Genomic DNA, 26,849 nt, shown 5'->3' with positions numbered 1-26,849 from the left:
AACATTCCGAAACAAATAATGTAGTCCAAAGCGAAGGCATACATACAAATTCCTTTTCAACTGCTCGCACTGATGGTCCGAATCATCCAGAAGGATCAAATGCTGCAGAAGAGAATGACATTTCATTTTCTAGATTGTCTATGATCAAAGTTTTGAAAAAAATATAATGTTTTTGGATTTGTTGTCTGTCGGCACTTTTTCACTGAATTTCGGTCTTGGTGGCGCGAAAACAATATTAATTCGTATCTATCACGTGTAGATTATACCATTTTTTGTTCATCTATTCATGGCAGGAATTAAATCGTTAGCTGTTCGAGGCATACGAAGTTTTGGCCCCGATGATGCTGATGAACAACGGATATCATTCGATAAACCGTTGACTCTTATCCTTGGACAAAATGGTTGTGGAAAAACTACAATCATTGAAAGCATTCGATATGCCATCACGGGTCAGATGCCACCAGGCAGCCGAAACGAATGTTTTGTCCACGACACGAAAGTTAACAGAACAACTGAAGTTCAGGGTCAAGTTAAACTTAAGGTAAGGTTAGAATTTTAATATATGTCGTCGAGACTGCATAATCCTCAAGAATAGAATTACTCAAGATATCTGCCGGCACTGCCACTACTTATATGTACTTGTCTGGTTTGCTACATGATTACTCGTATTAGATATTTATGTTTTTTTTTTCAGATAGTAAATGCCAATGATAAACAACTAGAAGTGTCAAGATCTATGAAAGTTACATGCATGGCTAAAAAGAAACCAGTATTTAAGACTTTGGATTCATTTCTCTCAGTCATTGATGAACAGGGCAGAGTAAAAGATATATCATCCAGATGCGCTGACTTGGATTCTGTTATGCATCTAGAACTTGGTAAGCTTTGCACATAGTATTTATTTGCATGTTTTGCAACAATCCGTTTATGTTATAAACTAAGAATGAATTGTCCACCACTGGTGCAGACAGACTAACTGACTATCTATATTATTACACTATTGGGCCACTGACCTGGTCATAAAGTTTTTTTTGTTTACAATATTTTTAATACTTAAAAGAACAGACTATAGTGATGAAAGAAACAATTGGTCTCTGGTTACTTTATATTGTAGACCAGCCATTGTCAGTGTACTCCGCAGGCCCTTAGAGCTCTGCGAGAATACTTGTAATAATAAGAAAAAAACCAGGTCTTCTATAGGTGTATCCGGTCCACAGTGACAAACAATTTTTTTAATTTGGGGTTTTGTCAAATATTTCCTTTTCCAAAAGGGTTCTGTCACCAAAAGAACCGCTTTTGTAGACAATTCCTCTCCATAGACTATACAAGTTCTGTATCCATAAGCTTATATTGTTTTAGTTGTGCTAAAAAGGTAAACAAATTTATTATCTACTTAACTTTTAATACTATTTCCAGGTGTCTCTAAAGCAATTCTAAATTCAGTAATATTCTGCCACCAAGAAGATGCCAGCTGGCCCCTGGAAGAGGGCAAAAAAGTCAAGGAAAGATTTGATGAAATATTTGATGCAGATAAATACAGCACTTGCTTTGATCGGTTGAGAAAGATCCGGAAGGAGTATGCAACATCTATTAAGTTACTAGGTGAGTTAAATTCTAAATAAAAATTGTATATTGTAGATTAGTATTTACCTCCTAAGGCTCAAGGTACCTATAGTACTTATTAAATTGAATTATATGGAAGTTAAGTAACATTAGATCTATGCAAGTTTTGCAGTAGCAGAGACAAGTAAATAATACCAACTGCCAATATTATTCTTATTTTTTTAAATTATAAGTAGTCTGTTTATTATGTGTTTGTTTCTTATAATATTTCATTGCTGCGCTTGTAACTTCCGACATGTGCTCAATTTTTTGAAACTGAAATTAAACCCTGAAAACAGTACATAAGGTAAACTTTTATTTTAACAAAATACATAGTGAAATTTACAAGTGCATCAACAATTTATAATGTTACATTTGATACTTACATATCAACATATGATATATAGTAATAAAAAATTATGTCAAGCACGCCTTTATGATTTGATTATAATGAAGTTTTTTTTTTATACCACGTCGGTGGCAATCAAGCATACGGCCCGCCTGATGGTAAGCAGTTACCGTAGCCTATAGACGCCTGCAACACCGGAGATATTACACGCGCGTTGCCGACCCTTTAAAAACCTGTACACTCCTTTTTTGAAGAACCCCATACTGTAGCCCCTCGGGAAAACCTCGGCAGGGAGCTCATTCCAAAGCCGAAGCGTACGCGGGAGGAAATTCACTTCACTTTATTTATCTCTGCCATTAATAACATTATTGTATTTTACCTTTGATTTAGAACAAAGTGTAGCCCACCTGACTGAACAAAAGGAGGAATTAGATAAGAAGAAATTAAATGTTGTTAATGATGAGAGCCGTATCTCTGATGCGGAGCTAAAAGTGTCCAAAATAACTCAAGAGCTTAACCCAATCACAGAAAAACTGAAAGCAATAGAGACAATACAGAAGAATTTAGTAGCATTTGAATCTAAGAGAGAAAAAATTAAAGCAAGGTAATGAATACGTTTTTAACTGTTCTTGGGATTAAGTTATCAAGCGTATACTAGGCTCCCCAAGTGAGCCATGGCAAAAACAGGATAACTCTCTGTGATTGGTTGAGTTATGCATGTGACCTGCCTCTACATTTATTTGTACCTACCTCAGTGTAATTACTAATTACTTTATGAACTTCTTTACCTTGGTAGGTACCTATTTGTTTAAATAAAAAGTGAAACTTAAAAACAGTCAATATTTGTTTGCAGATTGGAACATTGCCAAACACAAGAACAGGAGCTGAAGAAAGCTATCAAGAATATTTTTGAAGGATCAATCACAGAGTTACAGGAAAATATAAGTATGGTTTTGCTGTCTCTTAAATGTATTTTCTTTTATATTCAGCTCATGAAAATGCTTATCACTTTAGTACAGTCACCATCACATAGATCATCCTTATTTCTTCCACGTTGGCCGTCACTATCTGTTTGATGCTAGTCAGCAAGAAGATGGCATTTTGAAAAGAAAACTACCCCACAGTACAGTCGTACTGTAGGGTAGTTTTCATTCCAAAATGCCATGTTCTAAGTGTAATCTAATATTACCATGGAAGGTTTTGATCATCATCATCATAACTCTTAAGAGCCTGGCTCTTGTCGGTGGAGTAACCGCCACTCCGTTCTTCCTTCTGCCGCTGTTTTGAGCTCCTGATACGTCACTACGTTGATTTTCTCTTTGGCTTGGTCCAAAAACGCACGTCTCGGTCTTCCTCTGCCTCTGCTTTTTTCTATTCTTCCTTCTATTATAGACTTTATGTAAGTATCGTGACGTATCAGGTGCCCCAACATGTTTCCCCTTCTGAAGGTTTTGATGTTATTGAAATTTTGTTTTATCCTATTGGCAGATAGCTATGGCACCACAGCCAAAGCAAAGCAAAAAGAACTCGAAGAGTCCTACAAAAAGAACTTCTCGTTCAATAAGGATGAGGAGAAGATTGCCAATGAAAAAACTTACAATGAAGTGAAGTTTAACAAGCTCATTTTATTGGAAAGCCAAAACCAGGATCGGATTGATAGAAAGAACAACATGATTGTGGAAACTGCAAAATTGTCGGGTAAATCTCTCTTATCTTAGTAAGGTTGTTTTTGATTTGGTTATATAGGTATGTATTGGGAAATATTTTTTTCATTACAAATTGTAATTTAAAGTACAAAATTAAATGTCAGTCCATATGAAAGAGAACCTTAGGTCAATTAACGATTCGCATTTTACTAAAGCATCTGTATTAATAGGTGTGCTAACTGACTTAACCCTTTATATAAAACAGAAGAGATAAAATATTTCCCGTAATGAGTTTTAACTTTTTTTCCATAGTGATAGGGTTTAAATATGTGCCATTTTCAACCAATAGGGTACTTATTGTCGCTTGTCAGTAAGGCGCTAGTTCCATATAGCTTCAATTAGAAATCAACCTTATCAACAAGCGACAATGTGGTACCTTTTGGTTGAAAACGTCACATATATCTAATTTCTGACACCCTTATGCCAATTAAAGGGGTTTAGGCCCATTTTATATGAAACAACACATTTATTTATATGTCAATTGCAGAAATTGAAATCCAACCGATAGAATCAAATGAGGAAGCAGACGCAGCAATTAACACAGTAACAAATAAGATCAAATCTCTGCAGAAAGATCTTGAGGAGTTGAAATCTATGGCTGATGCAGAAGAGAACAAACTTCAGTCACTAGTCAATGCTAGTATAGATGCCCTTGTATGTAATTTTTATACCTTTTACGTTATAATTAAGTACATATGCTGAAATTTTAGTCTGCACAAAGACTATACCCAAACCGACAGAGTGATCAATTGATCATGGCTAAGCCAAAGTGACTTTATGACCACATTTTTAAAAGCCTTAAAATCAATTGAATACAATCAATACAAATAGCTTTAAAATGTAACTCCCAAGTGATGACTTTTTTCGGTCTGTACAGCCCAGGGCATAAATATATATTATCTAAGTTTCAAAAATATGTGTACGCTCTTACACCTTACACAATAAAGTCGTGTTCACATATTTTTGAGCCATTTGTCTGGATCGATATTTTTACCTTCGACTGTACTTGGACTAAGGATTAAATATTGTAACTGTGTTAACTACATTTTATATTAAATGAATGAATGATTTATTTGCATATCAATATTGGGTAACATAAGTAGATGTTGGGTATAATATTTTGTATTTGTTTCACCAAGATTCTGCCTATACAGGTGTACATGCACTGTATATTGGCTTGATTCGCTACTAAAAGTAGTAGAATTTCGCCACATTGCAGAAAATTAATAATAATATTAGATTATGTATTTTAATTTAGCATCTTTTTTAGTCCCGCCATGAACAAAAAATATCAAATAAAGAATCAGAAATTAAGACTGTAAGGAATAATATTGTCAAGATTGAAAGGGAGATAATGGACGCCAATGAATCAAAGTTACGATTGGAAACTGTGGAAAAAAAAGTCAAAACTGCAGAAGAGTAAGTAAACATTTTGTTTTTAGTATTTTTTTATACATTTTAACTCTAACTTTTATTATATCCTGTAGCTGCCCAGATGCCTACAAAAAGGCTTTCCACTCCATTGCAATTTGAGTTCTGTTCCCAGATTTTTCAAAATTCCATTTGTCTTGGTTGGTTCTCGTTGGGCGGCGAGAGGATACACCATGGTTATCTTTTCTTACACAATCGTTGACTATGCTGCAAATTTCATGCTTACATATAATAGATTATTAAACATTAAAGCTTTGGTTTTAGTAAACTTTTGTTATTGTTAAATTAATCGTTTTAAATTTAGTAATAAAATACAATTATCAACTCAAAAAAAGCCTAAACTTTCATAATTGTAATAGTCCAATTAATTATTTATATTTGTAGAGAATATGAATCAGCAGTACGAGAATTAAACACAGAAGAAGGCCAAAGAGAAATTAATGATGACGAAAAAGTTATAGAGCAACATGAACATGAATTAGAACAACTGAATGATAAGGTATGTGACCAATATAATAATTATATTTAGAACATTAATGCATTTAAAATAAAGTTCATAATAAAACAACACAAATATTTCAGGTAACAAAGCTTCAAAAACAAAGCGCAAAATTAAAAGAGCGAGATTTAATCGAAGATTCGTTGAAGCAAAAGGAAAAACAGCTGATGCTTCTAAAGAATAAACACAGAACTGCTATCACAGAACTGTTGGGACGAATGCCGGAGAATGGTTTTACTATGGCCATACAAAAATTTGATTTGGAAATATCAGAGGATGTGGAATCTATGAAAAAGAAGTTGAAGGAGAAACATATTGAGGTGGGTCCACTAAAACATGTGTGTAACTAAAGTATTGATGTCAAGTATAACTGTTTGATTTAGGCATTAGATGGCAGACCCTGCATCGCGCAAGGGAGCGTGCGCGAACTGTAGGGGATAGCACACGTACCTGCTTAGAAAGGTTAAGCGTAAATGTTTGGAATTAAGGTCACGAGGTGGCAGATTCTCCATCGCACACGATTCCTACTAGACTAGTTAGTTAGTTAGTTAGTTTTGCTGGGCATTTTCCGCAACTCGACATCCAATGTGCCTATTTTGCGTGAAACGAGGTAGCGCTACTCCAACCACCCCAGCTCCTCCACGAAGCCTAGCAAGGTCTTCAGGTTGCTAGTTGCTTCCTTTAGTGTGCATGGATTCCCTAGGTATTTGCTCCTATATACTTCTACCTGTTTACAGTCTAGGAGAATATGTTTTGTTGTTTCTTCTTCTGCCATGCACGCTCTGCACATGGGGCTGTCCGTTTTACCCATAATATGTAGGTGTTTGTTTAGTGTGTTATGTCCTGTTATTAATCCTACTATTTTACGTAGTTGGCTTCTTGGTGTTTTCAGTAATATTTTGGTAAGTTTGTGGTTCAGTTCCGGTAGAATTTCTTTGGTTTGCCTGCATGTCTTCATTTCATTCCAGTACTTGTTGTGCAGTTGTCTGTGATGTTGTTCTAGCTGGTTGTGTATGTAGGATATTGGTAGGAGCATGATTGGCTCGGGTCCATATGCCGGTGTTTCTGAACCTTTCCTGGCCAGTTCATCCGCTGCATCGTTTCCTCTTGATCCACTATGCCCCTTTATCCATTGTACTGTTACTTTGTTGCCTTCTTTGCTCACTTCAGTGAGGCTTCGATGACATTCAAGTATAAGCTCTGAAGTAAGTTTGTCGCTGCATAGCGCTTGTAGTACCGATTTACTGTCTGACAGTATTAGTATGGTTTCGTGTTTCACTTGTCGTCTTGTAATAGCATTGCAAGCTTCTATTATTCCTAAACATTCAGCTTGGAATACCGTATTGTGTTCACCAAGGGACTTTGTGATGTGTATGTTCAGGTCCTCTGAGAAGACACCACATCCTGTCCCTTCGTTTGTCTTTGAGCCATCTGTGAATATTCTTAGGTTTATTTGGTTTAGTCCTTCTTTCGGATCTTCTATTAACGATATGGCGTAATCTTTCCAGAAGATCATAGTTTTTGGTATTTTGTCGATGGGCGCTTCCAGCATGGGCAGTTTTAAGATCGTATTTTCATAGATCTTTTTGTGCGATGAGCTGAAAGATGTCCATAGGTTTAGATTTTTCAAACGAAGAGCTGTGGCAGCCGCTTCTTTCTGTATGTATATGTGTAGTGGCAGGAGTCCTAGCATTATTTCTAGAGCCGCAGTCGGAGTAGTTCTCATGCAGCCCGTTGCAGCCACACATGCTAGTCTTTGTGTTTTATTTAGTTTGTCTATTACTGTAGTTAGCTGGGTGCGGGGCCACCATACCACCGCGCCGTAGCTGATCATTGGCATTACTACCATTTTGTACAGCCACAGTATAATGTGAGGGGCAAGTCCCCATCTTTTTCCCACCATCCTCCGGCATTGCCAAAAGGCTACTGTTGCTTTGTTCAGTTTATTGTCCAGGTGTTTGTTCCAGTTCAGTTTATCGTCCAGGATTATGCCTAGATACTTTACGTCCTTTGAAAGTGTCAGTTTTGTGCCAAAAAGTGTTGGCATTGCATATGTACCCAGTTTTCGTTTGTGTGTGAAGAGAATTGTGTCGGTCTTTTTTGGGTTTACCGATAGGTCATTCTCCTTGCACCATTTCTCTACTATTCTCAGTGCTGTCTGTGTGAGATCGCACAGTGTGCTTATTACTAGGCCGCTGATTAGTATTACTAAGTCATCTGCGTACCCTATAGTCATAAAGTGTTTGTTGTTTAGTTTTGTTATCAAATCGTTTACAACCAGGTTCCAAAGCAATGGTGAGAGTACTCCTCCCTGGGGGCATCCTCTCATGACTAGTGCCTGGTGATTTTGATTTTCGGTTAGTCTTATTATTCTCTGTCTTAGCATATTCATTATCCATTCGATTATGAGCGGATTGGTTCCATGTCTATGTAATGCTTGTTGAATGCTGCTGAAATTGGTCTTGTCAAAGGCTCCCTCTATGTCGATGAAGGTGCCTAGACAGGAGTTTTTCCTCGCTAACGCATTCTCTATGTTGCTTACTACAGCATGGAGAGCTGAGTCAGTTGATTTACCTTGACTGTAGGCGTGTTGGTTTGGATGGATTGCTATGTTTTTTAGAGCCGTGTCCTTCAGTTCTCTGTCACATAATCTTTCTAGTGTTTTTAGCATGAAGGACGTTAGGCTGATTGGTCTGAAAGACTTAGGATCCGAATAATCGGTTTTTCCTGGTTTTGGTAGGAAAATCACTTTCACTTCCCTCCATTTCTGTGGTATATACCTAAAGGCTATACAGCTGCACAGTAGATTGGATAGATGTTTTATTAGTGTGTGTCCTCCCCACTTTAGTAGGGCTGGGTAGATTCCGTCTGTTCCCGGCGATTTAAAGTTATCAAAACTATTTACCGCCCAGGTCGTTTTGCTATGTTCTGTTATGCGTTCTGCTGTCTTCCATTCTCTTTCAGTTGGATTGTAGTTCGTTATGTGTTGTTCCGGGTCTTGCTCATTTACTACCTTGCATCCTGGGAAGTGGGTCTCAACCAGTAGCCTTTCTGTCTCTGCTGGGCTACTGGTGGTGCTATTATCCTGTCTCCTCAGGGTGCCCAGTAGTTGCCTTGGTTGGTCTGCAAGGATTTTCCTTGTTCTGTTTGCCTGTGTTACAGTGGATATGTTATCGCAGAAATTCCGCCATGTGGCTGATTTTCTGTATCTCAGTCTTTTCTTATAGTCTGTTTTAGCTGTTTTGTACTTATCCCAGTCCTCTTCAGCTCTTGTGTTCATTGCTCTGTTAAGTAACCTTCTCATTTTTGTTCTCATTCGGTCCAACTCCGGTCCCCACCAGCTGTTGTTGTTACTGCTTTTCCCTCTAGCTGATGAGGTCGATAGTGGACATGTGTTTTCGTAGCTATCGGTAATGTTCTTAATAAGTAAGTTTACCTGTTCCTCCAACTCCTTTGTATTGCTAGGTCTGTCTGTGTGTGTGTTATTGTCTAGTTTACCTTCCAGAAGTTCCTTGTACGCCGGTATGTCCGTGCGTCTCGGGTTTCTTCTAGGTGTGGGTGTCTGTGTGTCGGCTGTTAGGTCGTACCGAATCCATCTGTGGTCGGAGCAGGATAGCTCGTCCGACACGTGCCAGTTGGATATGTGTTGAGCTGCCAGTCCTGTGCTTAGAGTCCTACTAGACTATTAAAAAAACCGGATAAGTGCGAGTCGGACTTTTTAGTATTCGTTGTTATAGCGGCAACAGAAATACATCATCTGTGAAAATTTCAACTGTCTAGCTATCACGGTTCATGAGATACAGCCTGGTGACAGACGGACGGACAGCGGAGTCTTAGTAATAGGGTCCCGTTTTTACCCCTTGGGTACGGAACCCTAAAAAACATTATATTGGAGATATGTGTATTTTGTTTCGCGCCAAAACTTACCACTTCGCCAGGTTTTTGGCCAATGGGCTATACTTATTCAGTATTTTTTGCATAATCAGGTGACCAGTCAAGAAGCTGAGCGCAAGCACGTTCGAGAGATGCTAAACGACCGCCGCAGCGAGTTGACAAAAGCGGAGGATCAGATGTACAAGGCTTGTGGTACACAGTCGTATGAAGCAACACTTGCTAAATTAAATAGCACCGTAGAGAAATTGCAGGTTCGTGATTATTATGTTATAGCTATAACAAATTCCCCGAAGTATTGTCGTCCCCAAAGCATTATATTTGGCGACCAACGTGTGACTCTAAATGTAAAGCATGTTCGAGAGATGCTGAACGACCGTCGTCGAGTTAATGAAAGCAAAAGACTACATCGAAGAAATAATTCTAAATAAATAAATGTGCTAAACTTCCAAAAAAATATTACAAAAAAAAATCTGTGACAGTTACTCTTAGTTACTCTATATAAAAATGACACCAATGATGATGAATAGGGACCATCATACGCGAGAGGAACATGTGTTGCGGTACCCAGTCCTTGCGAACTACGGTTCGTGATCGTATCGTAGGTACAAGATTATCCAACGGGAGTATGATGGAAGACGTTATCCACGGGATAAAACAACCGTCACTTTTTAACGACGCGCGATTGCAAGCAACAGAACAGACAGTCATCATGTTGTCACGAAGCAACTGCGACCATCATATTCATATCTGTACAGTTCGTAGCGTTCGGTAGCGTTGACGGCTAAGTATTAAATTTTACGCCCAACTTTTAGCTCCTATCCAAACGCAAGTTCGAGAGATACTGAATGATAGTCGCAGCGACCAAAACAAGTTGACGATCAGGGACCTGTTTCATAAAAGCTTGTGATGAAGCTTCAGGTTTTATCATGCGTATAATCAGTACCGTTCTAATAATTAGAGTTCCAAGCTGTCGTTAGTCTTGGTGTTATTGTACTAGAAACACACTCGTAGAGTAAGTTAAGTTCACCAAAGCCTTGTTTAAATACAAAGTGGATTTTTGTTACAGGAAGATCATAATTTGGCGCAATCTTCAATGTACATCATCACTAAATACAAAGGACAGCTCAAGGATAATAACTGTTGTCCTTTGTGTAACCGTGGATTTGATGCGGAATCTGAAGTAAGCTACATTTGAATTTTGACTAGACACACTATTCTACATTAAAAAATATTTAAATTTATTGTTTAATCAACATCAACCTAACTTCACGTAACTTTTTTACCAGGTAACCGACTTAATATCCCAACTGACAACTCAAGCTATGAATGTTCCGGCGAAATTGGAGAAAATTACCGAAGAGTTGCAACGAGCCTCTGCCAAGAAAGATGATCTGCTCGGTATGCGATCCCTGAACGAAAAAATACAGTCGTTAAAAGAGAAGGAAATACCACAACTGGAGAAAAGACTTAGTGATGTGGACAAGGTATGTATTGCAATATTTAATAATAAACTGTTTGCTGTGCCCTACAGGGTGTCATGTTGTACACAACTCTATGTTAAGTATAGGTTAAGATACAATGTGATATGCAATAAAGATTATGAGTATGAGCAAAGATAGATATAACTCCGTAATAGATGGATACAGTCTAAGGAAAAAACGTGCCTCGAAAATCAAGAAAATTTGATTCTCGTTCAGAGGGCGCTACTAGCTTTGGCCTAATGTCGTATAGATGGCGTTGACGGTTTCGTTTGTTATTTAACAATTTTAACGCATATCAGTGAAAGAACATGGGTCAGAATCATAAAAATAATTAATGCAAATAAAAAAAATCATTTATCCATATTTAAATACATTTTATCGTATTTTTATAAATCTTCATTTTTAGTTTTAAAGTGTGTCGACAGATGGCAGTGAAATTATTAGGGTTACAAAATTTACTATGACAGTACCGCTCTAGTATAAGTTACTCTATGGTATGAGTATTTTATTCTTATTTATAAATTTCCATGCTTTTTTTTTCCAAATGTGTTGATGCATATCAAAATTATTGTGTTTTGAAAATTGTGTAGATTGATTTAACATTTAGTCCGTTCTGTTATGAATGAAATTCGGTACCTAACCAGTTTTTTTGTATGGTAGTCTTAAATATCGGCCTAAAGATGATATATCTGTCCACTAGGGAAGGGACTAGAGATGGGCCGAATATGGAATTTGCCGAATACGAATATTCGGTTTGGCTAAAACTGCCTAAAACGCTGAAAACAAGTTTATTCAAGTCCGCGGTCAGCACTCATAACGTGTTTTTGACCATTCTCCTCCCAACAGACCGGGAATGTTTATGAAAAGAAACGGAAACGTAAAACGTTTCATACCAGATCGCGAAGTGCATCCGCGCTAACTAGCGGACGCCCTTAAAGAAAATGTTTATTCGGTAATCGGTAAATATTCGGCAGTCCGAACAGAAATATTCGGCCGAATACGAACAATGAAAAAAATAGCGAATATCGAATAATTACCGAATATTCGGCCCACCTCTAGAAGGAACTGTCTTGGTAGTTACAGCTCTAAACCCATGTTTTTTCAGAACATTTCAACAATATCGGAGTCTGTCGAAGAAATATCAATGTCCCTGATGGAACCGGAGCAGAAATTGCAGACAGCCAAGCAGGTCGCGGGCCACATGCCGCTCATGGACCAGATGATTACTGAAGTCAACAGTATCACTAAAAACGTAATGTATCCTTTTTTTTAACTCTTATGTATTTACATTTTCTACTTTTGAATACCAGTCACGGATGGAGTGCCCGCTCGTCGGGTGGAAGCGAATGTGCGAAACGACGTCAGGCTAAATAACAAAATATCGTAACTTGACTATTTATTTAGTACACACCTCAACTTAATACTAATCATCATGCACAGGCGTGCGTACTGTGGACTCGCCTCACCACAATAAAGGCGCAAAAAGCGATTAATTCCATTTATAAATTATACTTAATTTCAGAACCTTATCTTCATATATTGTAATAATCTTAATTGTATAGAGTGTTTTACTTGATTCTTTTATTATTATTTTTCCAGTTAGAAGCCATAAAAGCTCAATGCAGCGGCCTAGAATCCGATCTGACGCTGGACGAAGCGACAGCAAAGCAAACTGACTTGAGACAAAAGATAGGCACCCTTCGAGCGCGAGTCAAGAATGCGCAGGTGAAGCTTAACGCGCATGCCAAGAAACTGCAAGCCAAGGCCGAGGCCAAGAATAAGTTGAAGGAGGAATATCTCAACATACAGAAAAAGGTAGGCTGTAAATTCCGTTATTTTGAAATGCAGTTAGTAAGGTGCGTTAGGGTAACTACGAAAGCGGGGTAATTTTGAAAATGGAGAATATCTACTAAGCTAGAAGCATTTTCTACTGCCACAGTAAGAAAGATGCCTTGTTAAGAGGCCTCGGCGAACTCGGCCGAATTACACCGTCCCATACAAACGTTGTTCCGCTCTCATTTTAAAACTACGTGTTGAATTCTAATGAAACTTTGCACATACAATGACATGAGGTATATCTAGGTCTGTAATTAGTTTATATAGCTCTAGTATATAAAACAAACTAAATAGAGCAAAAACAAGTTTTGTATGAAAAACTTAAATTAGCTGTATATTTTTTATTATTGTATCTGAAGCTACATAAACCAATTATCCTATTGTAAGTACAAAGTTTCAGAGCAATCTAGCTACTCGTTTTAAAATGAGAGCGTAACTACGTTTGTATGGAGAACCGAGCTTGCCGGGGACCCTTAAGCGATGCAGTAGTGTAAGTATTGCTAAAGTATGAACAGTTTCTGGTTTTATAGATATTTGCCATTATCAAAATTACCCCCCGCTTTCGAAGTTACGGCAATGCACCTTGGCAAAAATAAAATGTTAAAGTGAAGAGACTAATTTGTATGTTTTTGTTTCACTTTAGGTTCAAGAGTTACACAATTTGCAAGAAACGCTAAAGCAATTGCAAGCAAACAGCGAGAAGTATGGCCTAGAACTAAAGCAGCTACAAGATGCCACCGGAGCGCTCAAAGCAGAACTGAAAGAGAAGGAAAATGTCAAGACTGAGACAGTTAAAAAGAATAGGTATGTTCAAGCCGGCATTTTTGCCCCTGGCAAAAAGATCTAAAAACATTTAAGGCGAAAAATCTCCTTATATGATCATATTTTACACAGCTTCCCATACACGAATTATGACACTTCGCTCGATACAATTAATTCCCAAAGTATCCTCTAACTCCGACTTTATGTTGTGACACTATAAACAAAAAAAGGAGAAAAAACAATCTTAACTTAAATAGTAATTTGACAGCTTTCGAATTTCGATATTGTAAGGCAACGTTAATATTACGTTAATAATTCTCGTTTACAGGACCGCAATCGACACTAAGCGAAGCTTTATCACTAAAATCTTAAACTCATTTGATAAGGTGAAGACCATTATAATAGAGATAAAACAGCATGAAGAGAAGAACGTTCAACGCGAAATGGATAAAATAAAAGAGGCGAATGAGCGGCTGATGGAACGGCAGAAGCAGATTATGACAGACAGGAATACTCTTACTAAAAGAATAGACTCATTAAGGGACGAATTGGCCAAACAAGAGGTAACCACAATAGGGTAGATGACAAATTTTCATTAATGGTATCAATCGATCAGGTTTATTTTTAGGATCTAATGTCTATATGGAACCCATTGCATTAAAGCAATACAAAAGTCAGAAATGATAGTCAAAGTCTGACAGTCGTACTTCACTCGCGAAACGCTCCTAACAAAACGATAATGTTTGTTAAATTTAAATCTATTGAAATTATGGTTTTACAGAGTGAATTTATGTGGTGTGTGTGATGTGTGTCAACGAATGTTAGGAAAAGTGGATTCACCCATAATCTATGTATCTACCCACTTTATTCACAAAGCGGAGATATTTTAAAGTTTACTTATTGGGCATTAACTTGGTAGTTTATAGTTATGTGGTATTAATTTCACCTTAAAAACTAAAACGCCAAACTAAATTTTACGCGATCAAGTCCCGTTTTAGTAAATAACAACTAATTTGTCCTATTCCACAGATTTACAAACGCGATTTAGACGATAATCTCAAACTGAGGAAAGCCCAAACGGAAATTGCTAGCTGTGATAAAGAATTAGCGGAAATCAATGAGAAGATGAGTGGCGTCAATGTGGATATGATCTCCGAAAAGGGACCTTTAATTAATAAACATACACAGTTGCTAAGAGAAAAAGCTGTAACTGAAGGAGAATTAATTGAAATTAAGGTATGTATAATAATATGTGACGTTCCAGGGGTAAAGGTACCTTATGGCGCTTACGCCGCTTAGCGCCGCATTACGTCTTGGCCACGACATTGCGCGACTGGCTTCGGCTAAGGCGACAACCATAGGTTGGAGCGAGACACAGCGATCGGTCCTTTCGTTCCCACTTATGGTTTTCGCCTTAGCCGAAGCCAGTTGCGCAATGTCGTGGCCGAGACGTTAGTATTGGAGCGTCGTTAATAACAGCTTAAGCGCCCACTGTTATACCTTTGCCCGTGAAACGTCTCATATAAGATAATAAAAATATAACATAAGACTTAATTGCCCTAAAAGCCAAAGACGTGAAGTGAAATAGGTAAATGACATTATTATTTTGATTTCTACAGAAAAGACTTCAACAAAATAGGCTAGAATTAAAGAAAGCTCAGAATAAGGACGTCGAGAAGAAATACAGGGAAAAGTTCTATGAGATGAAAGTGACGCAAGCATTAGACAAAGATATCAAAGAGTATTCTGTGGCTTTAGAAAAGTGTCTCATGGAGTTCCACAGAGAAAAAATGGAAAACATCAATCTTATCATAAGGTTGGTATGGAAACCATCTGTATGCCTTGTTTTCAACTCTTTATACCTATTATCTTTTTTACCAAAAATTACATTTTTAATACAAGCTTTTATCACTGACTGTAAAACAATAGTGTTTCAACAGGCAACCAATAAGTACTCATCGAGACAACTCTAACAAACCCGTTGCGTTGCGTTGTTTTATTACAGTCTCCTGTGTCCATCATCAGATCAGCTCGATGGTACCATAATATATTGCATTGTCACCCAACTTACGTATGTATGTGAAATTTCAGCTCAATCGAATAATGAAAAGTGGGTCTAATTTAGCTTGCAAGATTTCACCCAAACATTCATTGCAAGTCAAATAAAAGCTTGTAAAAACGGGATTATTGTGTCCGTGATAACAACATATGCAGTAATCGCAGTAGAAGGTGTCATGCAATTGTTTATCTTGTTCTCTTTGAATAAGTTATTTATTTAAACGATGTTTTTCGTGCAACTACTGCACATGCGATAAGCAGCTCTAATAGAGTTAGACCAAGATAAGTCTGCACCGATTTTGATAGCATACACAGTGCAAGTGTTATTTACACGTCATAATTTCATATATGCTATCAAAATCGTTGCAGACTTCTTGGTGTAAGTCTAAAATTGTCCAATCCAACTGTCATTTTAGTATCCAGGATATAAGAACACAGACTAGACCTTAACATTATTATCGTATCCTAGCTTATCTTATGGTTTTCTTTTCGGGGGCCCTTGCGGATACACTTCGACCTATAGAGATTTTTTGTGCAGTTACCCCCCTAGCAAAGATATCAGTGAAAGAAGATGGGTCAAAATCATAAAAATAATTAATGCAAATAAAAAAATCATTTATCTATATTTAAATACATTTTATTGTATTTTTATAAATATTTTTTTTTAGTTTTAAAGTGTGTCGACAGATGGCAGTGAATTTACTGGGGTTACAAAATTTACTATGACAGTACCGCTCTAGTATAAGTTACTCTATGCCCCCTAGGAAAGATCCTTAACATCATTGCATAAGGTTCACAATTTAACACTCAATTTTTTTATCGGTATTAAAATGAAAGTTAACTTTCAGGGAAATGTGGCGGAAGATATACAGAGGAAACGATATTGACTATATAGAGATAAAGACTGAATCAAGCATGTCCGCTGACATGGAAAGACGTAAATACGATTATAGGTAAGCAATAACGTTTTTCTAATTATTTAATATCGAATACTAAGATGAAAAGAATATAGTGCAAATTAAGGGGAAAATTTGACAGTGCAAGTAAACGGCGTAGTACGGCGCCATACGTTTTGTGGAAATTAGACTCTCAAATATCAGAATAATTAGGGCCTGTTACACAATGTCCAAGTAAAGTATTGGATAGCTAATTAACAAATAAATTAACTGCCAGATAAAATTTCCTACAAAAAAAGCACTTTATCCAGCAGATAAAGCTTATTTGGAGATTGTGAAACGCCAACGATGACTTTATTCGTCAGATAAGTGGCAAGTAGCTTATTTAGGATTTTACTTGGACATTGTAAAACAGGCCCTTAGACAAGTAAACTGGAGTTAAATAGAAATGGTAAATAATGGATAGAAACCAATTCACCTTCAATTCATTTTAATCTCGCACTTTTTGTGGATAACCATGATTTTATCAACAGTTTATTCACATCAATTACTGGTTATTTAAAATATCTGTTAAATAATAATATTTCAATGAGAACAACCATCGTAAAACTTTTACGTTATACGTCAAATGCTAACAAAATCTGTCATATTATATGTGTTAACATTATTTGCAATTTCTATTGAACTCTACTTTAAGGTGGTTCGACTAGGTTACCCAAAGCTTAAACCCCGCTAGATGGCGTCACTTTCGCAAATTTTCAGGTTTTATTTTTTTGTGGAATAGTGTTGGTATCTGTATACTTAAAAGTATATTTAGCGCACTCTTTACATAAATATTGAACTATTATAATAAACATTGAATACTTCATTAGTGCAAAAAACACTTTTAAAGTCGATAGAGTGTTTCTGTCATGCTATTTCCTACTATTACTCACACATGCAAACAGTGTTTCCGTGATGCTTGTAGTAGACAATTTCATGCAGTGTAAGTATGCTGCAATGGCGTTGCGGTATGTTCCTGGAAATACGTGCAAGAGGATTCGGGTTCGAGACTGGTACGACAGGGGTACTTTTTTTTGTCCTTTTTGTGTTATCTTATGTTTCTTATACCTTTTATTCTTCGAATTCTTGTCCGATTCCGATATAACCGAAATATATTTTAGTGATATCGGAAACGGCTCTAACGATTTCGATGAAATTTGCTGTAAGGGGTTCGATCTAGCTAGGTCTTATCTCTGGGAAAACGAGCATTTTTGAGTTTTTACTTATGTTTTCTTTTTCTCCCAGATGTTCAGTATTATTAATAAATTAGTTTATAACGTTTTATAAAAATATGTGACGTTTTGAACTAAAAGGTACCACATTGTCGGTTGTCGATTAGGTTGATTTCATTTTGAAGCTTTATGGAAATATGACAACAATAAGTAGGTACCCGTTTGGTTGAAAACGCCACATATATTGAAAACCTGACTTTCACAAATCTCACCTTTTTGGGTTCTTCCAACTCAGAAAGGATGGAGAATACTGACGATTCTTAGTAGCACTAGCCCAAGGAAGTCCAGGTTTGTAAGTGTCAGGTATCAGTTTTCTTTAAAGCGCTAAATATAGTTCTACAAGTAAAGCAATCCCTTACTGCCCAGCCTCTATAGTATTTTTCAAACTGGAAGGGTACGATGATAGATTTCATCTCCATACAATTTATAACCTAATAATGCCAAATGTTGCAAAATTATATTGAATTGAGATCTATCATCGTACCCTTGCAGTTTGAAATAGTTATTTACGATACAAGTGCGGAAAAGAGAAAATTCGAAACGAGTGGCGACAGATTAAAACACGACCGCAGAGAGTGTTTTAAATCGACACGAGTTGCGAATTACCTATTCGCACGTGTATCGTACAACGTTTTACAGTACATATGGCCCTTTAAACTTTCGACATATGCATGAAAAGTGCTATTTACGCACTAGGGCGAGAAAGTTGCACCATATGTACTGTAAAATACTTTTTAGTACATATGGTGCTACATATACGTTACCGCCCTAGTGCGGTAATTAGTACAATACGTGCATATGTCGAAAATGTAAAGGGCCATAATTATGTACTGTAAAACGTTGTACAATACACGTGCGAAAAGGTAATTCGCAACTCGTGTCGATTAAAACACTTCCTTCGGTTGTGTTTCAATTTATCGCCACTCGTTGCCAATTTCCTACTTTTCGCACTTGTATCGTAATGTACTAATAATAAAGTAGTAATTGTAAAATAAAATTAAAACTTTTTTATATATATTTTTTTTGATTCAAGTAGGTACAGTGAGTAACAACATAGCATGGCCTTCTAATTATAACTATTACTATTATAGAAACCGGGATATTTATCATGTTTATTTATATTATTTATTTCTCGATATTTTGGCCGGTCTTGCAAGACCAGTCGTTGTGGAGATCCCTGGGGAGGCCTATGTCCAGCAGTGGATGTCTTGTTGGTGTAGATGTATTCACACAACAAATGAAATAACATTTTTTCATATTTGTTATCCGTAGTTGTCCCTGTACCTGAAAGAAAAATAATATCATGATAGCACAAAATCTCTAATGTTATAGGAAGAAAGATGATGCAACAATATGGATTCTAATAAAGTTATCATTTACTTACCTAGTAATAATTGTATTTTTCATTCATAGACAAAATTCCATAATTTTCATCCCCAGGAAATGTTTTATTTTACTTTATTGCAGTGAGGATGTCCTGATTTTTTCTGGCTAATGAAGGAAAACATTTTATTTCCAAGAATGCCTTCATTTTGCACAATACCTAAAAAAAACCTAGAGTTAGTGACACATTGACTATTCGGCAACCAAAACAGTAATAATTACATTATATAGGTATTGTTCACTGCTTATATCTACCATTACGGAAGAAGTGAGAATTATTTTCTAAAAAGATCGGCACGAGAAAATTACAATGTACAATGAAGGAATGAAACTGTACCTACCTTACGAAACTTCACCATTATGAATTCCGCTTCAATTGAGTGAATTTTTCTGGATTTTCGCGGACCAGAACACCGATGATTTTTATAACTTGATTTAGACGTTGCTATCATTTTCAATTTATACAAACAAATTGACACAATAAACATGACCCTATGTGTCAGTGTCAACACTGTCAAATAAAAATGCACTAAACATGACGGCACTGCGGACTTCCGGTTCGAGCGCCATCTTGATAGTTAGCATCGTGATTAATTACTTTGTTTTTTGCTTATTAATATTGTTTAAAGTGTAATATCGATAGCTTATTATACAGTAAACTAATGTGGTAGTGTGCAGTGAATGGAGAATTAATTTTGAAGCGCGTTTAACCACCATCTTGGAGTCAACGGCCGGTAGTCCACGTGCTTCTTGTAAAGACTAGCTATCGATTTACAAGAGCTAACAAATCACCGTACACTGTCTTGTACAACCGTACAATTTTTGTCGTTTGTAAACCTCTCAATACCTTGATACTGGCGAAATAGTCCCACTGGGCTGAAGCCATAATTTTAAAAGAAGAAGATGACGGCACTGCAAATCCTGCCAGGTCGGCCAGGCAACGTCGCCAACGTCATAGAGTGGCAACGCCGCACGCAACGTATTTGTACACGACATTTGTGACACACACATACGTAAAATTGATGAAAAAATTACGTTGATTTATGTATGATTTCTGTATGAAACAAAGTTTTTCTATTAATTTAGCGCAAACGAATATTCGAAAGTAGATAAATGAGCAAATATTTGTGTAGTAATAGTGTGTAGTGCCTTAATTAAAGCAGATTGAATTTTGTATGAAAATCGAACCACCTTAATGCAAAATATTACAGTCGCAATTCTGGCAGGTGGAATAGATGGCACTGTACGACACCATATATTTTTGGGTAACTGGATTCTCAAAATTTAACGCTTTACCTAACGTACTTACCGCATAACGTTATGTTGCCGTTAACGGGTCCGTACAGCGCCACTTTTGAACTTAAGAGTCGCCGGCAAGCTCGGCCTAATTGCACCTTTTCATAAAAACGTAGTTCCGCTCTCATTTTAAAACTACGTGTGGATGAAACTTTGCACATACAATGACATGAGGTAAATCTAGGTCTGTAATGAGTTTATATAGCTCCAGTTTATAAAACAAACGAAATAGAGCATAAACAAAAATTCGCTGTATTTTTTTAACTATGGTATCTGAAGCTATATAAACTAATTACAGGCATAAATAAAATAATAAAATAAATAAAAAAGCCTTTTATTTCGAGTCCAAGTTAATTACATTAAATAAGTCAGTTTCGTTACAGTATATATATATATATATATATATATAAATTTTTTTTTTTTTTTTAATAGTCGTTTTAAAATGAGAGCGGGAACTACGTTTGTATGGAGAACCGAGCTTGCCGGGGACCCTCAACGAATCTCTGTATTTTCCTTTTCTATTTCAGAGTTGTACAAAGTAAGAACAATGTTGAGATCGATATGAGGGGGCGATGCAGTGCTGGCCAAAAAGTATTAGCCTGCCTCATCATAAGATTGGCTCTCGCAGAAACGTTTAGTTCTAGGTGAGTAAACTTTTAGGCAATCAAGTCCTAGACTAGAGTAACGAAAGTGAACACGGACTCGAAAGCGCGGCGTAGCAAGGCCCTCGACAAGGTAAACGGACAACGCCATAGTTGATGAAAATTTTGAAGACCTAATTGCATGTTGACGTATTGTAAGCTTCTCGTTACGATATAAAGAACTTTTCTTTCGACAATCATCTTCTTACATATCAAGACGAGTGTGACAAGGACCAACTCAATTTAGAGATACTAGATTCATGATATAGGCGCTCTTATCACACTGCATTTAAGCGCGAGCGGGATGTCGCTATAATACGAGCATAGAGTTGTCTCGCTCAAACATCGGAGCGACGTGCTAATCGGATATGCGCCATAGACTACGGTGTGAGCAGTATTGACCTGCAGGAGGTGGAGGTACGACTTCGGATAGTCATATGTATAATCAAAAATATTCTTTCAGGTTCGGCATCCTAGCCCTAGACGAACCTACAACAAATCTAGACCACGAAAACGTGCGGAGCCTATGCTCCGCGCTCGGCGAGATAGTCCAAGAGCGCATGAGACAAAAAAACTTCATGTTCATCATCATCACCCACGACAAGGAGTTCATAGAGTCCCTCGGCAATGTGGACAAGGTCACGCATTACTACGAGGTCTCGAGAAACGATGAGGGGAAATCACGAGTCAAAAAGATTAGGTTCAGTTAAGCTTAGCTTTGTTACCATTCCATTTATTAATCACGAGTCAAAAAAATTAGGTTCAGTTAAGGTTAGCTTTGTTATACCATTCCATTTATTAACTTATTGTTGAAGGCAGTGCCTTAGGGTGGTATTCCAGCTGTCCAATGTCATTGCGTCTAACTCTCTCATTAAGCAAAATGTGAGACGCAATACACATTGGACCAATATATTGGACAGATGGAATACCACCCTTACAAACATTTATTTAATCTTTATAAGTGTAACTTTATGTTATCTTTTTTCAATAAAAAACTTTTTTATTCTTTTTTAACGTTTTATTTGTTTAGTTGAGGACGCCACGCCGAAACTTTATATCTTATATGTTGTCATAAGTATATTGTTTAGCTTAAAACAGTGTTTAAGTTTCAGCGAGTTCGATTTCTTATACCTACATAATTAAAATTATAAATACATTTTAACACCATATGTTGTGTACACATAAAATTAATATTTCAATTGATACTAAGCCCAGTAATACTATTCAAAGGCTCGCAAATACCAACTTGGTCAATATGCAGAAGCTTGCTTTCTTGCAAAACCGTCAAAGTAACACCAAGCAGCTCCGCAATCTGAGTGGACGGGAACGACAGAGCCAGGCACTTCGATATATACGGCACGAAATCTTCAGTAAAACAGATGCATAATGAAACAAAATTCTGCCTCTCGATATCTGTAAAAGCTTGTTGTTCTCTGTGGTAAAAAGCCGTTAAAACTTGAACAGCCTGGTTTAAAGAATTCCTATATGCGTTGTAAACTTCTTTCACTATATTCAACGGAGCTGTGTTTCTTAACATATTCAGTACTATCAACATTCCATTGCAGTATTCAGCCAATGGATAATAGTCTAAAAGACTTTCTGGCGGCCCGCCTGAAGCATTCTCATTCACTGGTCGTGGTACATTCTTTATAGTAGGCACTTTGTACGACTTCATCTGATTCTCAAAGTGGTTTTCCGCTTTTTCTAATCCTTTATAGAATAGTGCCAAAAGATTTTTTCTAAAGAGCGGGGTCAGAGTGCATCTCATGTCGGCGCCGACTCTTCCAAATGAGAGACAGAGATACATGCACTGATTAAATAGGGATTCAAAGTTGGATTCGTCCTCGTTTTGTAAGTCTCGGTTTAGGATTTGGGCCAAAACTTCTACCTGCAAAAAACACAAGATAATTATATTAGCAGATCATTGTATTTTAGATCGTATTAGTAAGGCCTCGAAAAGGAGCCGGAACTCCTAAGGATTTGCAAAACTATCCTCTTAAGGGTCCCCGGCAAGCTCGGTTCTCCATACAAACGTAGTTACGCTCTCATTTTAAAACGACTAGCTAGTTTGCTCTGAAACTTTGCACTTACAATAGGATAAGGCATAAGCCCACTGCAGCCGCGCTCGCGCCCTGGTACTATGTGACGAAGCCTTTATTGCTGACTAGAAAGAAGTAAGTATTAAGGTATACCAGTACCTTTTGCTTCAACCAACAAGACAGGGCACTAGTTCCATTCAGTTCATCTTCTCTCGCCCTGGACTCGTGGGCGTCGGACAGAAATATTGATTTGTGCTGCGTCAGTACGTTGAACAGGTGAATTCGGTGCAACTCTACTATTCTCCTCAGCAGTCTTTCACTGGCTGCAATGAAAACAAAATGCAGGTTAAGTCAAACTATGGTACTAAATCAGCAGAGTGATTAAAGCTTGGAACAAACTCCAAGAGGACAGTATTGGCCCAGTGTTAATCTATTTAAGAATAAGACAAGCACAATGCAAATTCTACTCTACATTGGGTTTTTTCGTTAAGATGACTCTGGATACAGGCATTATCAGTTACGGCAACTTCCTGCTTGCTTTATGAATAATAATACGACCGGATTTTGCTGTTTACCTTGCATCATGAATATGTAAATTAAAAATGTATACAGTCAACGTCAAAGATGTTAACATTTTTCGCCTCGCCAGGAGTAAGGTGCAAAAGTGTAAACATCTTTGACCTCGACTGTACATTTTAGATTACCACGATTTTTTTTTATTTGTGTATTTGTGTGTTGTGTAACAAACACGCAAAAAAATACAGAAAAATTGATAATTTCCTAGCTAGACAGTTGAAATTTTCACAGATGATGTATTTCTGTTGCCGCTATAACAACAAATACTAAAATGTACGGAACCCTCGGTGCGCGAATCCGACTCGCACTTGGCCGGTTTTTTATTTTTTGAAGTTAAAGATACATACATTCGGTATTTTTGGCATCCTCCAAAGCTTTTTCGAACCAAGCATTTCTTGCTTTCAAAAAATGCAAATGAAGACCATCAGACGTGTTAGTTTTGCTTCCCGTATATTGAATGCTACCATCGTCATCCGTCGACCGGTATACGGTGTTGGCTCTCCGGAGATATCCAAGTATCTTAAAAATATATAATTAAATCAATCCATCTGTATCCTATTTTGAACTTGAATAGCATAGCAATAGAGTCTACCATTCAAGATTTTCAAGAACTCATTATCGGCGCTAAAAATTCCTATCTCTATAGCACGCGCGTAATTATATAGCTGTCCCGCCCATGATGCCAGCTGTCAATGTCACTATGCGAGCGTGACAGGAATATAATTATGCGCGTGCAATAGAGATAGCAACAGGCGGGTCAATGTCCGAAAATCCTTGTGGTAAGCGTCCTTTATTTAGTATCCTATTTTGAACTTTAATATCATAGCAATAAAAACTACCTGAAGACATTGCGGCAGCGGCAAATCATACCGGAGCTGATTGAACAAATGATATAGTGTCTCAAACCAAAGGGTCATGATCTCGGATGTGGTGTTCTGCAAATAAAGGTTAATTAGATTAAATTATATATAAGGGAAAGGTGTGTGGGATGCAGAAAGTTTTTCTAGAAATACAGGTAAATTTATTCTAGATTTTTTTAAAGGGCCAATAAGAGTTTAAATTTAAAAAAAAAATGTTTTCATTGTGTACAAACCTGAACTAAGGGTATCTCAGAATACCGCTTAGATAAGTTCCGTATGAATGTGAAGATATCCAAAGCACTCTCATAGTCCTCGGCGGAGAGGGCTTCACGCATCAACGCAGGCAACTCTAACAGTTCTAGTAACTTCTCACTCTGGTTGCGAATGGAACTGTAGCGACTAGAATTTACAACATAACAGTTAAAAAAAACTTGTGTCATTTAGCTTAGAAATAAATTAAAAGTGGAAAAATTCACTGTCTTGGGTGAGACATGAGTTCACAACTAGGTAGCTAGCCTGTTAATTTTTTTTTCTTGTGTCATTTGTATTGGAACCCTGCATTAAAATACTATAACTATTAACTGAAAGGCCCTAATATCAAATATTTTGTAACAGGAAAAGGTCTAGTTTAAATTATTTTTGTCTGAAATAGAAAAATCTTTCTGTGGCTGTGAATTTTATAACTAAATCTAGTTAAATAGATAAAAAATGAGCAATTTATGACAATAAACTGGAAACTTAAAAAATATATGGGAATAATAAAAAAATACAAGACCTGTCTCAAAAATTTTTTTTTAACTTCCAAATAGGAAAAAAATATGGTACCGTTTGATACCTTACATTTAAAAAAAATTGTAAAGCAACAATATTTCACGGACAAAATCACAATTTCCTTGTTTTGCCTACATCAAAAAGGCTTCTAAGCAATAGCTATGTTACATGGTGATGTCACGATGTATTGCCATTTTGTTAGAAGCGTTTCCTCAGTTAAGTGCAGGTGCCAGACTTTGACCATAATTTGTGATTTTTGATTAATAAAAATTTGTCAAATACCCTATTGATACAAGATTAAATTTTGCGTATATAAGAAATATTTCAAGTTGCCATGCTCTATTAAAATATACTTTTACCTTTTCTCCTTAACAATATTTCCAGCCATTTGCGAAAAATTCTCACATTCCTGTATAAAGTCAGGCGTAGCCTCAAGAAATTTTGTTAGTGATTCTTTAGAATTCCCAAGGTCCTTCATGATTGTCCGTGAGATCTCTGCCGTCTCCACAAATGTCTTGTAATTTGTAAACGCCAGGTCCTGAGTTTGCTCTGTCAGCTGGTTCATCTCTTCAGTCAATCTTTCTGGCTCTTTTCTTATGTGATCCCAATTTTGTGACCCCAGTTTTTTTAAGTATTCATTGATTTCACTGAAGTATTCTGCATTTTCTGAAATTAATATATTTTTTATGGATAGGATATGAATTCGTGAATAATAATTAATAATGCATGGAAAATGGTTAAGGTATGCTTTGTATTATAATTATTATAAATATTTATAATAATGATCAAGTCACAAGGGTATTGTAGCATCGCTCTACTATAATACCATAACAGTGGCATACAATTCGTTGGAATAATACATGTCGGATAGATTCTTACCGCTGCTGGAATCTGGGAACAACAACTGGCACAGTTCGGTTAGTTCTTGAGCCATGGTTGAATGGAAAATTAATTAATAGGAATGAAACAAGCTACAAGCCCAACTCAAGATTACATTCAGTGGTATTAAGATTTCTTAAGCATAATAATTATGTTTTAGCATTCATTCACTTTCAGAGAATTAATTTCTCAGCATACAACTACAATAGTATTATTGTATTGTTGTGACAGTGACAGTTCTTTTTGACATTGACGTCGTCCACGTACGTTTATCGCGAAAATTGAGAATTACGCCATCTATTGCCGTGAAAAAAATCGTGCTAGAGGCATTTGTAACTACTTTAATTAATACTTAATAGCATGTACAATGTACATGACGAAACATGCTTGAGTTTATATTGATAGTGTAAAACGCCTTATCCAGTACAACGCTTCGTTCTACGCAGACAAAGTTTAATAATTTTATTACTTCAAGAGTAAAAAATAGATGAATTTGCTCATTAATCATATCAATATAAATAATTTAAATTTACTAATTAATGATTTCACGGCACCTATCATTAAACATCGATAAGCGTAGAGAATATGAATAAAAATTTATGTTTACTAAGTCGTT

General features: G+C 36.7%; 2 protein-coding genes across 3 annotated transcripts; one reads left to right on the top strand and one right to left on the bottom strand.

Moving 5' to 3' along the window:
- Nucleotides 1-192: 192 nt before the first annotated feature.
- Nucleotides 193-22,116, top strand: LOC134746028 (DNA repair protein RAD50-like). Of its 2 annotated transcripts, XM_063680237.1 has the most exons (23): nt 193-541; nt 695-878; nt 1,417-1,602; nt 2,342-2,555; nt 2,805-2,896; nt 3,440-3,649; nt 4,145-4,311; nt 4,928-5,076; nt 5,473-5,587; nt 5,671-5,907; nt 9,574-9,732; nt 10,548-10,661; nt 10,768-10,965; nt 12,068-12,214; nt 12,562-12,777; nt 13,442-13,602; nt 13,889-14,123; nt 14,590-14,796; nt 15,180-15,376; nt 16,467-16,571; nt 20,995-21,111; nt 21,572-21,808; nt 21,869-22,116. In XM_063680237.1, the coding sequence occupies exons 1-23, from the start codon at nt 287-289 to the stop codon at nt 21,876-21,878; spliced, it is 3,912 nt and encodes a 1,303-aa protein (XP_063536307.1). In that variant the 5' UTR covers nt 193-286; the 3' UTR covers nt 21,879-22,116. The 2 variants fall into 2 exon arrangements, with proteins under 2 accessions (XP_063536307.1, XP_063536306.1); XM_063680236.1 differs by having other exon boundaries at nt 21,572-22,116.
- Nucleotides 22,117-22,204: 88 nt separating this feature from the next.
- On the bottom strand, nt 22,205-26,404 carry LOC134746040 (conserved oligomeric Golgi complex subunit 8). Its single transcript, XM_063680256.1, has 7 exons — nt 26,234-26,404; nt 25,714-26,020; nt 24,817-24,982; nt 24,563-24,658; nt 24,071-24,242; nt 23,307-23,470; nt 22,205-22,996 (listed from the first exon to the last, which is right to left on the bottom strand). The coding sequence occupies exons 1-7, from the start codon at nt 26,286-26,288 to the stop codon at nt 22,304-22,306; spliced, it is 1,653 nt and encodes a 550-aa protein (XP_063536326.1). The 5' UTR covers nt 26,289-26,404; the 3' UTR covers nt 22,205-22,303.
- Between the last annotated feature and the right edge of the window lie 445 nt (nt 26,405-26,849).

This window comes from Cydia strobilella, chromosome 12, assembly GCF_947568885.1.
Source record: "Cydia strobilella chromosome 12, ilCydStro3.1, whole genome shotgun sequence".
Taxonomy (NCBI): domain Eukaryota; kingdom Metazoa; phylum Arthropoda; class Insecta; order Lepidoptera; family Tortricidae; genus Cydia; species Cydia strobilella.
The sequence above is the reverse complement of the archived record's forward strand: the minus strand, read 5'-3'. Positions and strand labels throughout refer to the sequence as shown.

Bases quoted from the DNA above. Each gene is read 5' to 3' on its own strand.
- LOC134746028 (XM_063680237.1), top strand. From the start codon at position 287: ATGGCAGGAATTAAATCGTTAGCTGTTCGAGGCATACGAAGTTTTGGC. The intron at 10,966-12,067 runs GTATGTATTGCA...ATGTTTTTTCAG, and splicing joins GACTTAGTGATGTGGACAAG to AACATTTCAACAATATCGGA. The intron at 15,377-16,466 runs GTTGGTATGGAA...GTTAACTTTCAG, and splicing joins AACATCAATCTTATCATAAG to GGAAATGTGGCGGAAGATAT.
- LOC134746040 (XM_063680256.1), bottom strand. From the start codon at position 26,288: ATGGCTCAAGAACTAACCGAACTGTGCCAGTTGTTGTTCCCAGATTCC. The intron at 24,659-24,816 runs GTTTGTACACAA...CTTTATTTGCAG, and splicing joins CTGAGATACCCTTAGTTCAG to AACACCACATCCGAGATCAT. The intron at 23,471-24,070 runs GTATGTATCTTT...TTTTCATTGCAG, and splicing joins GGATGCCAAAAATACCGAAT to CCAGTGAAAGACTGCTGAGG.